The sequence below is a fragment of the Pogona vitticeps genome, chromosome 3 (assembly GCF_051106095.1).
Source record: "Pogona vitticeps strain Pit_001003342236 chromosome 3, PviZW2.1, whole genome shotgun sequence".
In the NCBI taxonomy this organism is placed as follows: domain Eukaryota; kingdom Metazoa; phylum Chordata; class Lepidosauria; order Squamata; family Agamidae; genus Pogona; species Pogona vitticeps.
In genome coordinates this window covers 5,853,582-5,867,500 of record NC_135785.1, presented here as the reverse complement: position 1 = coordinate 5,867,500, position 13,919 = coordinate 5,853,582, and the positions used below count along the sequence as shown (strand labels likewise).

Genomic DNA, 13,919 nt, shown 5'->3' with positions numbered 1-13,919 from the left:
CATTTATATTAGTTAAGGATTTCCCTCTTCCAGCCACAGGCTATCTCTAATGTCTATTTTTGGCCTCAGGGTATGAAGAGAAATGGGGCCATTGATAGATCCCTTGCATCTATCAGAATGTAGTGTGGGGGAAACACCCTTGCAGGCCTGCCATCTCTTCTCCCGACGGGGCCTCTTTGCTTGGAACTGGAGCAGAAAGGATGGGCATTTAGCAAATGCCGTGTTTCCAGGTAAGGAGAGAGAGGGATTAAAGGGGAGAGACAGACCTCAGACATTTCTGGTGGCTCTGCAGACGATGTAATATTTTGAGAGTAATCGGGTCACTCTAGTACCATCCCCATGGCATATACATCCAATGCACCTCTCCTAGGTATGGCCAGGATATTTTTTTAAAAAACGAACCCACAGTTAGAAGCAAAAACAGCTGTGGTGCTTGGCTGCACCCCATAATGTCACCAAGAACTAATCCCTGGACCAGTTTTGCACTAACTTGGACTGAATTGTCAAGACAAAAGCAAACTGCAAGCCATCGTTTCAGTTACTTCAAAGTTACTTTTTCAGAGTTACTTTTCCCAAGTTACTCTGAAGTTACTTTCTCAAAGTTGACTCCAAAGCTACTTTTCCTCGGCTGAGCACCCACAGGAAGGCAAGGCAGAGATTTCAGCCAGCTTTGATTCACTGGGACGTGAGCCTCAAGAAAGCTGGACCCACAACCTCCCTTTTTCCTTTTTAACTCTGTCTTCCCCTTGGGATGTTCAACTGGGTATGCGTCAGTCAATACCTGGGGAATCCTGGTGTGCTCGGGCAGGGAAAAGATGCCTGTAAACTTGTTCCATGAACTGTGGAAGCGAACGCGTGAAGAACGAGAAGTCAATCTGGGTGCGGAAAAACTCCTCCGCCTGGCGCAGGAACTCCACTAAGGTCTGAGCGTATGAGCGCAGTTCTGGGGGGGGGGGGGGACAGAGAAAAGTGCTGTTGGAAAAAGCTCCCAGGAATCGTCTTCCATTCCCACCCTTGGATCCAGCTAATACTTCTCTCTTCAAGCAAAATGGGCATGTTTTCCTTTGTCATCTTCATCACCCTTTCTTTACACAGTATGCTGTGATTTTCTAGCTGAAAAGGCTGAGGGTGAGGATTGTTTTGTTTTAATTCATCTGCCACTTGCCCAGAAAGCTTTTCGAACTCAACACAGGGTACAATAAAAACCCTGTACAGTGGTGCAGGACGATGTTAATCCGTTCCATTGAAATCGCTGTTTAGCGAAAACATTGTCTTGTGAAAAGCGTTTCCCCATTGGAATGCATTGAAATCCGTTTAATGCGTTCCAATGGGGAAGATAGTCATCATTTTGTGAAAATCGGCCATATGGAAGCCATTTTGCGAAGCGCTGATCAGCTGTTTAAATCGCTGTCTTGCAAAGCATCGGTCCTGAAAACACCCATTTTGCAAAGCACCGATTAGCTGTTAAAATCGTCGTCTTGCGAAGCATCGGTTCCCCCTCCCCAAAAAAGTCTTGTGAAGCACGGACCGAAACATTGTATAGCGAAAATCACCCATAGGAAACACTGTTTTGCGAAGCGCAATGGCGATCGCAAAAACTCATCGTCATGCGGATTTGTCGTATCACTGTATTTGTGGGAATTGCTTCCAAGCCCTGCCTGCGGATGCCGAAAACCATGGATTCTAGCGAACGCGATTTTAAATCACGAATGTGATACACAGCGTGGTCTCTGGCTCCCTTGAGGGGCCCGTTCTGGTCAGGACATCACAGAAATATATTTCACTAGCCAAGGCTATGTACTTAGCATAGTCTTTAGCTCTGTCTAGTGGCCAGCGTCTGGTAACTTCATTTTCGAAATCGGCATTTCTAGGATTTTTTCATTTTAATTTTTTCAGACCGCAGATAAGTGAATCAGGGGATACTGATCCCGCAGGTAAGGGGGTATTCCTGTACATAGGCTTCAAACAAACAAATAAATAATAGTCACCCTGGGCCCCAAATTATTTTGGAATGATATGTAATATGGAGGTAAACGGAAGGATTAAAACCACTTGCTCTTTGCTCAGCGCTCACTGGACCTGTTTGTTTGTTCTTTAAAGAGAAGATTACAAAATGGGATTGTGCATTTCATGTATTCTTTATTTAATTGGGCTCCAAGTGCCTTAAAGATGGAACAGGCTTCCCTTTTACCTCTTCAGCGTCTGCGCTTCCTTTCCCACCTACCCCAGAAATCTATTACAATTTTAAAAATGGGTCATTTTTAAATTATTTAAAGGGTACTATTCAAAAAAGCAGTTATGGAGCCGAGATGATCGGCGGCAGGAAAATCAAAAATAGCTTACCAATGGAAAGGGTGGGGGGGAAACATACCCACAATCATTCGGCTGTGATGTGGCTGAATAGTTTGGAGAGAAAAGCACGGGATGTGACATTTTGTGATCAAATTAACTTATTATCTAAGATCCTGAGCAGGAAATCAAATAGCTAATGAATTTTAGAATGAAACAAACGTGTGCCGAAATGATAAATTTAAGGGTAAATGCTGTAGGAGGCATTATTGTTTTCTGACTACTAGGTTTACATGATTGCATTTTTTATTGTAGACGCGCGGTGTGGGTGGATGTGAAAGGGAAGAGGGGATGACAAAGGGTTTGATGCCAGTGGAAGTCAACAAAGAAAAGCTAAAGCCGAGGGACATCAAAACCCTCCGGGAGGTTCGCCATCTGTTGAATGAGCCAAGCTGCGATGTAAATAATCATCGGATCTGCAGCCACTAGTAAGGTGGATAGGTTTATCTCTCGGTGAACCACTTTAGCCAAGGGCAGAAAACCGAACCAGATCTGTCCTCCAGAGGGTGGCATCTTCTTCCTCGAGATTTGGGGCTCAAACTGAAAGATGGGTGGAGGGTGTTGTGATATCTCAGAGGCCAGGCAGGGTTAGAGAAGCAGAAGCATACGCTGATGCAAGAAATGGGAGCAAGAGGAATTTGAGTGAGTGGGCCCAACGTTGGCATAGGTCAGTGGAGGCAAAACTTTTTCGGCTCGAGTGCCCAAAATGAGGGGGTGGGGAAGAAACCAGTGGCTGCTGTGCCGCCCGGAAGACCAGAACAGGAACAGGAAGTGGCAGTTTCAGGGGGAACCATAGGGATGGACAGGAAGTTAAAGGGGGAATCATGGGGACAGACAGGAAGTTAAAGTGGGAATCATGGGGACGGATAGGAAGTTAAAGGGGGAATCATGGGGACGGACAGGAAGGTAAAGGACCCAGAACAGGAAGAGAAAGGGGGAATACCAGCTGCAGTCACTTCAAAAGATTTGCCACGTGCCAGAAGAAAGGGCTTTGTGTGCCAGCTGTGGCACACATGTCATAGATTCGCCATCACTGGCACGGCTTGCATCCCACATGGCCTTGCCTTCAGGGCCCATGACACCAGTGGACTTTTTAAAAGCCCCGTTCTCTTGTTAGGGGTCGCAGGAAGCTCACCAGCCACCTACCCCCCGGGGACGGTTATTCTTTGCCAGGCTCTGTGTGGCCGGTCTCGAGGCTGATGGCAGAAGAAGGGTCACGAGTCACAACACTGATTGGCTCAAAACAACAGGACATGCCAAAGGGCATGCGCCCGATGGTTCTTTCTCTCATCCCCTCAACTCCTGGCTTTTGGTACCCCGACGATGGACAACAGCAACAAACACACCGTGGCAACACAGAAAAAATACCTGTGCAGTGAGTCAGAGAACTTGGGTGCCAGCTGAGATAGGGCAAAGGAAGGTGTGCAGAGTTTGAAGCCACGTCCCTCCCAAAAACAAGCTCTCTTCCTCATCGTCCGTGCCTTGAGACGTCTCTTCCTACCTGGTGGCCTGGAGAGACATTCTCCCAAGAGCACAGAGTGCTGTCCTCTGAAGATGCCCATGGCCACAGAGACTGGCAAAACGTTAGGAAGAACAACCTTCAGAACACGGCCAAAGAGCCCGAAAAACCCACAACAAACCGTTCTCCCAAGACTTCAACCAAAGTCTTGGAAGTTGGCAACCCTAGCTGCTGACCAGTCTAGCTGCACTAGGAGCTGGGAGATTTATTTATTTATTGCATTTATATGCCACCCATCTAGACATAGTCTACTCACAACATGGAAGTGCAATGGTTCCGGGCAGGGGCAAGGTATTTTTCCCACCATAAAAAGGTGACGACCGGTCTGGGAGGCTCACTGTACAGCAGAAGGAAGCAGTGGGGAGGTGCATCTCCCAAGCTACATGGGAAAATGTGATCACCGAACATTCTTTTCCCCTCTGGTTCTGTGGCGTCCCATTCTGGGCACCTCAGTTTACGAAGGATGTGAATAAGCAGGAACTCAGTTGGGCCTGCTTTCAGAGTGGTCTTTTGTTTATTGTGTGGAAATGTGGTATTAGGCCCTTTTTAGTATTTTAGAAGACGGGAGGGCCTGGCGTGCTCTGGTCCATGGGGTCACAAAGAGTCAGACACGACTAAACAACTAAACCACAACAAACAACAAGTATTTTAGTATTAGGGGGATGAAGTGGCGCTGCGGGTTAAACCGCAGAAGCCTCTGTGCTGCAGGGTCAGAAGACCAGCTGTTGTAAGATCGAATCCATGCAACGGAGGGAGCTCCCATCGCTTGTCCCAGCTCCTGCCAACCTAGCAGCTCTAAAGCCTGTAAAAATGCGAGTAGATAAATAGGGACCACCTTGGTGGGAAGGTCACAGCATTCCATGTCTAGTCATGCTGGCCACATGACCATGGAAACTGTATTCGGACAAACGCTGGCTCTACGGCTTGGAGATGGGGAAGAGCAGCGCGCCCTTGAGTCGGACACAACTGGACTCAATGTCAAGGGGAAACTTTACCTTTACCTAGTATTTGTATAGGTACTATTTTTAGCTTTAAATAATGCATTTTGATGATGTAAGCCAGCCTGGGTCCTGTTTAAGGAGCAAGGCTGGGTAAACATATTTTAAATAATAATAATAAAATAAAATAAAAGCTTCCTAGAGGAAGGGGGCCAAGACAGTAAGGTGTCTGGAAACCCTGTGAAGAACAGTTTGGGGGGGGGGGAGTTGCTGGTTTTGTGTGGAGACGCAAAGATTGAATGGGGACAGGATAGCCAACGTCAAATCTCTGAAGGGTTGCCCTGTGGGAGGACAGAGCAAGCTTGTTTTCTGTGACTCTAGAGCAGAGAGCTCCAAACCATGGGTTCAAATGACAAGAGATAAAAATGTTTTCTCTCACGTTCTGCCTGTCCTGAGCTGAGGCCCCAGTCTCGTCAACAAAGCCCAAGAAATGATGCTGATCCAATGTGACCCTCTCCTCTCTATGACAAACCTTTCAAACGGGGAATAATAAACATTCCCATCGCCTCGATTAAGCCAGAAATGTCTCCCGAGACACGGAACAATCGGCCTCATGCGCTCCGGCTGGGGAAGACAATAGAGGAGGCACAGCAAGATGCTGAGAATCCAGTCTCGCTGACTCCTGAAGGGCTATTTTTATTTTCTTGGCAAAACAGAGCAGCAAAAGGGAAGGCCGGTGGACGACGCTTAGTGCTCGAACATCCTTCAGAGGAAGCCTCGGGAGATGGAAAGCACAAAATCTGCCATGCAGGATTTTGGGGAAACATTCATTTCCTATTGCTTTGCTTCCATGAAGGAAGGCCAACCCTCTGAGGCAGTGGTTCACCCAGATGTTCTTGAACTGCAACTCCCAGAAGCCTTCACCCGCCAGCTGTGCTAGCCTGGGTTTCTGGAGGTTGCAGCAATTGGGTTACTCAAGATTGGGAATCATGGCTCTGAGGGACCCAGAAGCTTTATGGTTGTTGTGGGGTTTTCGGGCTCTTTGGCCGTGTTCTGAAGGTTGTTCTTCCTGATGTTTTGCCGGTCTCTGTGGCCGGCATCTTCAGAGGACAGCACTCTGTCCTCTGAAGAACAGAGGAAGAACAACCTTCAGAACAAGGCCAAAGGGCCCGAAAAACCCACAACATCCATCAGATCCCGGCCGTGAAAGCCTTCGAGAATACCAGAAGCTTTACTTTTCCACCAGAATCACAAGGGCTACAACCTTGGGATTGTGGCACACCTGGCTGTCCTATTAAAGGGTCTCACCTGCTCCTCATGAATAAGTGTAAATATAGTCTGTGCTATTTTTCAGCAGCCAGAGCCGCTGAAGGCCGCACGGTCTTTCAAAACCATCTCTTGGATCTGCTGCAGAAACGTTTGACCTCCAGAGGAGAACCAGGCGAGTGGTAATTTGGCTCAAGAGCTTTTCATGACATGTTTGTGGTAAGCCGTTTCTTCTTATCCCGGTCACTCACCGCACTGCTGCTTCCTGGTCGTGCACTTTTCCTCGGCGGCACGGGCACAAGCGGCCGGGCTAGCCGACGGCGAACAGGGCTGGGCATAGAAGGCACACAGGTGGGCAAATTCCGCGGGACGCTTTTCTGCCGGTATTTGGGCCAAGGCTAGCAACTCGAAGCAGGTGGGCTCCCGGCTGGACGGCGATTCTGCAAGGAGGAGAGGAACAAGGGGTGCCTAAACAGGAGGGAGTGGGAGAGAAAGGGGAATGGGCAACAAACAGGTGCTCTGACAAGAGCAGGGGGAAGAAATCCCACTCAAGGTAGAATTGAGAATGAGCACCGACTGGATTTTCAACCAGTCTACCCAGTGTCTACGCTATCTTGAGTTCACTGGAGGAAAAGTAGGATATAAGTGTGATTAATATGTCTATCTGAAATATGTAATGCATAGTGTAACAGATGCAGGCTGTAATACACAAAGATTGTAATGCATAGAATAGGAAACTCTGTGATGAAGTAATCCAAAACAATCCAAAAGAAATCAAGAGATAGTGCCGGAAGATGAGACATCCAGGTTAGAAGGCACTCAGCCAGCTACCAGGGAAAACCAAAGGCAAAGTGTGAACAGCACTGTCATTAATGAAGCTTAAAGGGCATCTAGTTGCTCATATGATCAGAAGCAAAAGAGGGATCCTGCAATGTATGACACATGGAACTGGAAAGGTAAGATCAAACTGGTAACACAAGAAATGGAACATTCAGGCACTGAATACTTGATTTAACTACAACGGCTAAAATTTGGGAATTTTCATTCAAATAATCACAAAGCCTTTTATTCTGGAAACAAAAATTTCAGAAGAAATTGTGTGGCTCTAACTATGAGATGCAGTACAAGCAGTCATGGATGATAATGTAAAGTGAGACTAAATAATATCAGAGTTCATGAAAAACCTGTCAACATCACCATCGTTTGAAACTTTACGTCCTTTGAAGCTACAATGACTGAATCTGTTACAACCTTAAGAATATAACGACAAATATGAAAAACAAAACATTTGCCCAGAGACTCGAAATGTTCAGCATACATCCCACTTATTTGGAAAGGAGATGCCAAAGAGCACAGAAACTATAAGACCATTGCATTAATTTCCTCTCAAAGAAAAGTGAAGTTCAACACAGGGGCAGGGCTGTAACTAAGGTGGGGCATCTGGGGCTTTGCTCTAAGGTCCCCAAAATTCAGAGACTGCAGAAATTTAAAGGTGAATCTATTGGTAATTGGAACATGGTGGCGCTGCGGGTTAAACCGCAGAAGCCTCTGTGCTGAAAGGTCAGAAGACCAGCCGTCGTAAGATCGAATCCACTCAATGGAGTGAGCCCCTGTCACTTGTTGCAGCTCCTGCCAAAATGCGGTTCAAAAGCATGCAAAATGCAAAAATTCAAGTAGATAAATAGGTACCACCTCAGTGGGAAGGTAACGGCATTCCATGTCTAAACGCGCTGGCCACGTGACCACGGAAGATTGTCTTTGGACGAACGCTAGCTCTATGGGTTGGATACGGAGTTGAGCATCGCCCCCTAGAGTCGGACACGACTGGACAAATTGTCAAGGGGAACCTTTACCTATTGGTGATTATTAGCATTAGGAAAATAACCAACGGTGCCTTCTGATCCTATTCGTTTCCCTGAGTTCTGAAAGCAGAAAACACAGCTTTCTCCCTCACACACCCCACCTTTATCCACCTGGATATTTCTCCCCTCACTTCCCTCAGTCTATAAAGGCCTGACTTGTTTTCATCTCTGGCCTGACATTCTGTTTCTTTTCTTGCACGCTGTGACATCTGGGGCCGGAAGCTTCACGAGTGCACTGCCCAAGTACTCACTCTCCATCTGCTTCTGTATCCAGTCTGTGAAAGTCGCCACACGGGTGTATACACCAGGCTTCCCACGCTCTCCACAGCCGTCGCCCCATGAAGTGATTCCATGCAGCACATAGCGCTCAGACAAAGGGTCCCAGCATGTCAACGGTCCCCCAGAATCACCCTGAGAAGAGACAGAAGCGCCTGTTGAAATTCTATGAGCGAAGGGAGAGGACCAAATCCAAAATGGCAGGCTGAGGGCAGAGAGGAGCGGCCTCAGCAGCACACAGCCATGTGGTCTAAGGCATGCAAACCGTCACTACCGCCTCATGCCCCACATGCACACACAACTGGGGAGAGAAAGGATAGTGTGGCTTAAACAAATCAAAACAGAAACTCCACATTCTTGGGCTGTGTGTCAGGCCACACCTGGCAGAATCTTCCTCTGAGGACGAAAATTAAGATGTTGTGCTTAACTTGGAGGGACTAGGACAGAAGGTGAGCTTAAGGCATCAGCTGGCAAACCTTCTCTGGGCAGAAAAGAGACACGAAATCTTCCAGGGAGGGTTGGTCCTCTCCAGAGAAGGGCCTGAGGAGGACAGGCCTTCAAGACTGAGGGCATTTGGAGGTACAGGACAACCTGGCGTAGCAGAGACGGAGCACTGAGCCTTGATCCAGGACTGGAGGTGGGCCCGAATTTAAAAAACAAACAAACAAATCACCAAATTAATTCAGAAATTGCAAATTCATTGATTCGTATTTGTACGAATCAGAGAATTTTGAGCGATTTTTGATTCATCAATTCATTTGGCTATAAAACTGCCCCCAGCCACCTAGAGACACCAAAATTGCAGGGAAAATTCCTCTGACTCTCCTCTACAGTCCCTCCAAGTTTGGTGAAGATTGGGATTTACATATCCAAGTTCTAGTCCAAATCCTTGGAGTAGAAGATTGGGATTTAGAGATCCAAGCCCCAGAAGTGGGTCTCCCCAGGAAAGTGCCCACTGGTTTTCTTTCCGGCTCTTGGCATTTCTTAGGCCTCTCCTGCCAACCTGACCCAGTAATCAGGTGGTGGCTTTGATTTGTGGCTTGACTCTGGCTTGAACTTTGACTGCTCTTCCTCCTGCTTTCTTAACTCTCCACAGTATCACACTTCAGTATTCACTTAGCTTAGATCTGGAGTCCCTTTTTATCACCTTGCTAAAAATTGCTCTCTCGCTGAGCAGGACTTTACAGGCTCTTTCTTCACAGCCCCCAAATGAGGCAGTTTCCCCATCATATATGTCTTGGATGAGCGAAGCGTGAGAGCACTCCAACACTGGAGGCACTGAAGAGAAATCGAACAGCCAGCTGTCAGGTCTATTTTGACCTATTTTGATTTGGATTCCTGCTTTGAGCAGAGGGTTGGACTCGATGGTCTTCTAGGTCCCTTCCATGATTCTATAATCCTATGATTCTATGACATGCTTGTGTGTTCATAGAATCATAGAGTTGGAAGGGGCCTATAAGGCCATCAAGTCCAACCCCCTCCTGCTCAGTGCAGGAATTCAAATTTGAGTATGTGCTGATTTGTTTTTGCACGAATCAGGTCAGGAACTGGAATCAAATTGATCCCCCCCCCCAAAAAAAAACAAAATCAGAACTGGAAGGGAGTGTCAGAGGACAAAAGGACTAAGAGGTGACTTGGTAGCCATCTTCAGATCTCTGAAGGGCTTTCACATGGAGGGTGGAGTAAGCGCGTTTTCTGTGACTCCAGAGAGTTAAGAGCCCTTTGCAAACTTTTAAATAAAGGTTTAATGGGCCATCTGTCAAGCACACTCAAGCTCTGGATTTTACACTTCAGCAGGGATTTGGGCCAGAAATGGGCACGAATCGGAAAAATTGTGATTTGTTTTGACTCATAATTCGTCAAAGCCAACAAATCACAAAAAAATGAATTCACAAATTTTTTTCCTGACGAATCAATTCATCCATTTGCTTTGCCTCTAAAAATTTCCTGATGATGAGAACCATGGATGCCTCTCCCAGGCACCTAGAGACACCAAAATCACACAGAAGCTTGACTCTCCTCTACAATCCCACCACATTTGGTGAAGATAGGCTACTTTGCACCCACAAAGTAGGTCCCCTCCCGGAAAGTGCCCTTTAGTAGCTGGCTAGCGGCGGACACCAAATCCTCACGAAACTTGGAGGGATTATAGATGAAAGTCACGTGAAGCTTCTCTGTGATTTCCGTGTCTTCCGGTGACTTGGGGGCAGCAATTTTATAGCCCAATGAATTAATGAATCAAAATCACTAAAAATGCATTGATTTGTATTTGTCGGAGGCATCCCATCGAATGAATACGAATCAACGAATTAGAAATTTTGGTAAATTTTGCGATTTGTTTTTAAACTCATGCCCATCTCTGGTTTGGACTCAGCACCCTTTGGGTCCCATCCACCTCTGTGGTTTTTTGCGTTCTATGCCTAGCCCTGATGCCCTTCCGCCTGCACCCTGAGAGATGCCTACCTGGCATGAGTCGATGCCCCCAGAAAGGTAGCCAGCACAGAACATGGCATTGGTGAAGAGCTGGGATCCCAGGGTACCTTGGCAGATGTCTTGGGCCAGGATGGGCACCCGGGCTTCCATGACAACATCCGCTGCAGGTCCATCTGTGGAAGAAGCAGAAGATGCTACAGGTGGGTCTTCGTACAGCCAGTGTCCAATGATTCTCTCCACTGCGCCTAAACCGTCCGTTGCAACAAGTTGGGGACAGACCGGTGTCTCTGTCTGGAGGTGGCCTCAGCCCTGACAAGGAGCCCCAGCCACTTCCTCCCCCTCTCCTCAGGCCCAGCTCCATGTTGGCAGGCCCTCATCAAAAAGGTCCTGTGGTAAGTCTCTCCTCCATTGTCGAATCTCTGAGGCTATCTTGGCGAGGGTGGCAACCTGGAGTCGCCATGTTCGTTTCTTCCAATGTCCCCGAGGTGGAATGGCTGCAGGGGGTTGTGGGTAATTTAGAGAGCCGCCCTGAAATGGACGTTCCTATGAGGCACTGTATGACCCACTGGAAGGACACTCTACTCAGGATGCTGAAGCCCTGGGAGGGGTGCAGAGAAGAGCAACGAAGATGATTCAGGGGACTGGAGGCTAAATCCTATGAAGAACGCCTCAAAGAACCAGGTATGTTTTTAACGAAGGGGAGACTGAGGGGAGACGTGATCGCCATCTTCCAATATCTGAAGGGATGCCCCAGAAGAGGGCATTGATTGATCCTCCGTGGCGCCTGAGGGAAGGTCAAGAGCCCATAGGTGGGAACTCATCAGAGGGAGATCCAACCTGGAAATAAGGAATTTCCTGACGGAGAGAACCATAAAGCAATGGAACTAAAGCTTGCCTCCCAATGGGGTGGGTACCCCATCTCTGGAGGTTTTCCAGAAAAGATTGGACAGGAATCTGTCAGGGATGATTATGAGGTCTCCTGCCTCGGGCAGGGGGTTGGACTAGAAGACCTCCAAGGTCCCTTCCAGTCATTCCTAAGGTCATTTCTGCCTCTTCCTTGAAGTTATGGGCCTTCCCCGTGTGATTTACTTTTCCCTGGGGTGGAGGGGGGGGAGTGAAATAGCACCCTGCAAGCTTCCAGAAAATATGCCCCTGTGTTTCTTCCCAGAAGGACCCAAGGCAGCTTACGTCATTAAAAGGACAATATTTAAACGCTAAATATATACAAATATTTCCAAGGAACTAAACAAGGATCGTGTTAAAAGCGGTAAATAAAATCCACATGAAAAGCACTTTTAAAAGCAACAGAGTGCAAGAGTCAAATTTTAAAATAAAAAAATCCTTGCAGAGGATAATTTAACACCCTTCCTGAATCTTCTTGGATGGCTAAAGTGCAGCACATCAGATGCGCGCGCGCGCACGCGCGCACACACACACACACACACACACACACACACACATACACACACACCGCCAGACTCTGACGGGGTCCCCTGCCACCTCTGCCCTGCCACAGCTCCCCCACCCCATTCTCTCAAAGAGCTCACTTCTGCCATGTTTCAGGCTCTATCAGAAGCCCATTCTTCCCCCCCCCCCCAGTTTTATCTACAGTATTTTATTTTACTTTTCATGCCACTAGAGGGCATAAGAAGGCTGTTTCAGTATGGACAAATTTTAAGAAAAAAATGGAGGGGATCACAAAAGGGGGTAGAGCCCTCCCCGTTTCAGGGTTGGTTGTTTGCAGACCCCAGATCTCTGGAAGTTGACATCTCTGATGTAACTAAATTTTTAAAAGGCTATACAAATTCCTTTCCAAAGCAGAAATGGAGATTGTCCCCCCCCCCCAAGTTCCCTTGTGATCTGGTTTGGTTTGGTTTTCATGGAGTGGGGGTCACCGTGCAGCCCCTGGCAAGCCTCAGGAGAAGGGTGTGCGGGACCTGGAACTATTCCACCATAATGTTAGCTTTCGTAACGGAATCGTAGAATCATAGAAAAATGAAGTTGGAAGGGGCCTACAAGGCCATCAAGTCCAACCCCCTGCTCAACGCAGGAACCCAATCAAAGCATATCTGCCAGGTGATTATCTAAGTTTCTCTTGAATGCCTCCAGTGTAGGAGCACTCACCCACTCCCAGGTTAATTGGTTTTATTGTCGTACTGCTCTAACAGTTGAGAAGTTTTTCCCGAGATTCAACCGAAATCTGTCTTCCTTTCACTTGAGCCCATGGTTGTGTGCCCTACATCCATACCACTTCCATACTTCCCCCATTTGTCCCTTTACCTTCATAGAGCGAACCCCAGCCAATGATATAACACAGCATCCCTGGGCCCATCTCTGTGGGTCGCTCCGGCAAGCACACGGGAGTTACCCAGGCGGACGGCGTGGCGGGGCTGCTCAGCTCCAGTAAAGCCACATCGTTGTGGAAAGTCTTGGGGTTGAACTGTGTGCGGAAAGAGAAGCGAGAAGATCGGAGTGAAGGGTGGCATCAGCCGCTTGAGTTGTGGGGGAGTAATCACCAACTATCAGGTGGGAGAGAAGAGGAGGCCCCAGCAGCTTACCTTGGGATGGGAAAGGATTCGGCTGACCGGCACCGTCCGCTCACCTTCGTCCGGCTTTGTCACGTCGTAGTCGCCCACCACCACAGACCAGGCCAATTCATTTTTACTTCTGCAAGAGGGAAGAAAGGGAAAAGGCCAGTCAATTGATGCCCTTAGTTTACTCTGCCTTGCCTTCTCAACCTGGTCTATCGTGGAGCAAAAGCTGACACGGGCAGTCACTGGAATTGTCAACACTAACAATAGGACCCCTCTTATCCGCAGGATTGGTTTCTGCTGATGCACTTATCTGAAAGTATTAAAAATATTAAAAGAAAAATCCCAAATATATATATATATCTAATGATGTCATTACCCAGACTAGCCGCTGGAAGGAGCAAGAGACCATGCGATGTATAACATTCCTTATTATTATTGTGTCTGCTATAATCTGCCACAGGAGACTTGGAACTGATCCCCATGGATACTGGGGTCCTACTGTACATAACAAATACACAACAAATACGTAAGATCCCCCCCCCCCATCTTCAGTGAAAAAAAGGTGTTGCAACATATTGGCCGAAATCCAGTAGCAAGTTGCAAGTAGACCAGACCCATTGAATCAGTGGGGATTTGGTGATTCAGCTCCTCTGTAAGTTCCATGGATTCATTTGTTTTAATATTTCAAAAAATTATTTTACTTTAAAGGGAGGGAAAAACAACGCCACCCAACTATACAACC

General features: G+C 47.5%; 1 protein-coding gene across 1 annotated transcript in view; it reads right to left on the bottom strand.

The window, feature by feature from the left end:
• Positions 1 to 788: 788 nt before the first annotated feature.
• Positions 789 to 13,919, bottom strand: part of PRSS56 (serine protease 56) — a 29,973-nt gene continuing 16,842 nt past the window's right edge. The window contains exons 6-10 of the mRNA XM_078389012.1: positions 13,202 to 13,310; positions 12,924 to 13,083; positions 10,674 to 10,816; positions 6,324 to 8,345; positions 789 to 943 (exon numbers count right to left, since the gene is read on the bottom strand). Coding sequence (XP_078245138.1) covers positions 8,097 to 8,345; positions 10,674 to 10,816; positions 12,924 to 13,083; positions 13,202 to 13,310 — 661 coding nt within the window. The 3' untranslated portion in view covers positions 789 to 943; positions 6,324 to 8,096. The remainder of the gene's footprint in view (positions 944 to 6,323; positions 8,346 to 10,673; positions 10,817 to 12,923; positions 13,084 to 13,201; positions 13,311 to 13,919) is intronic.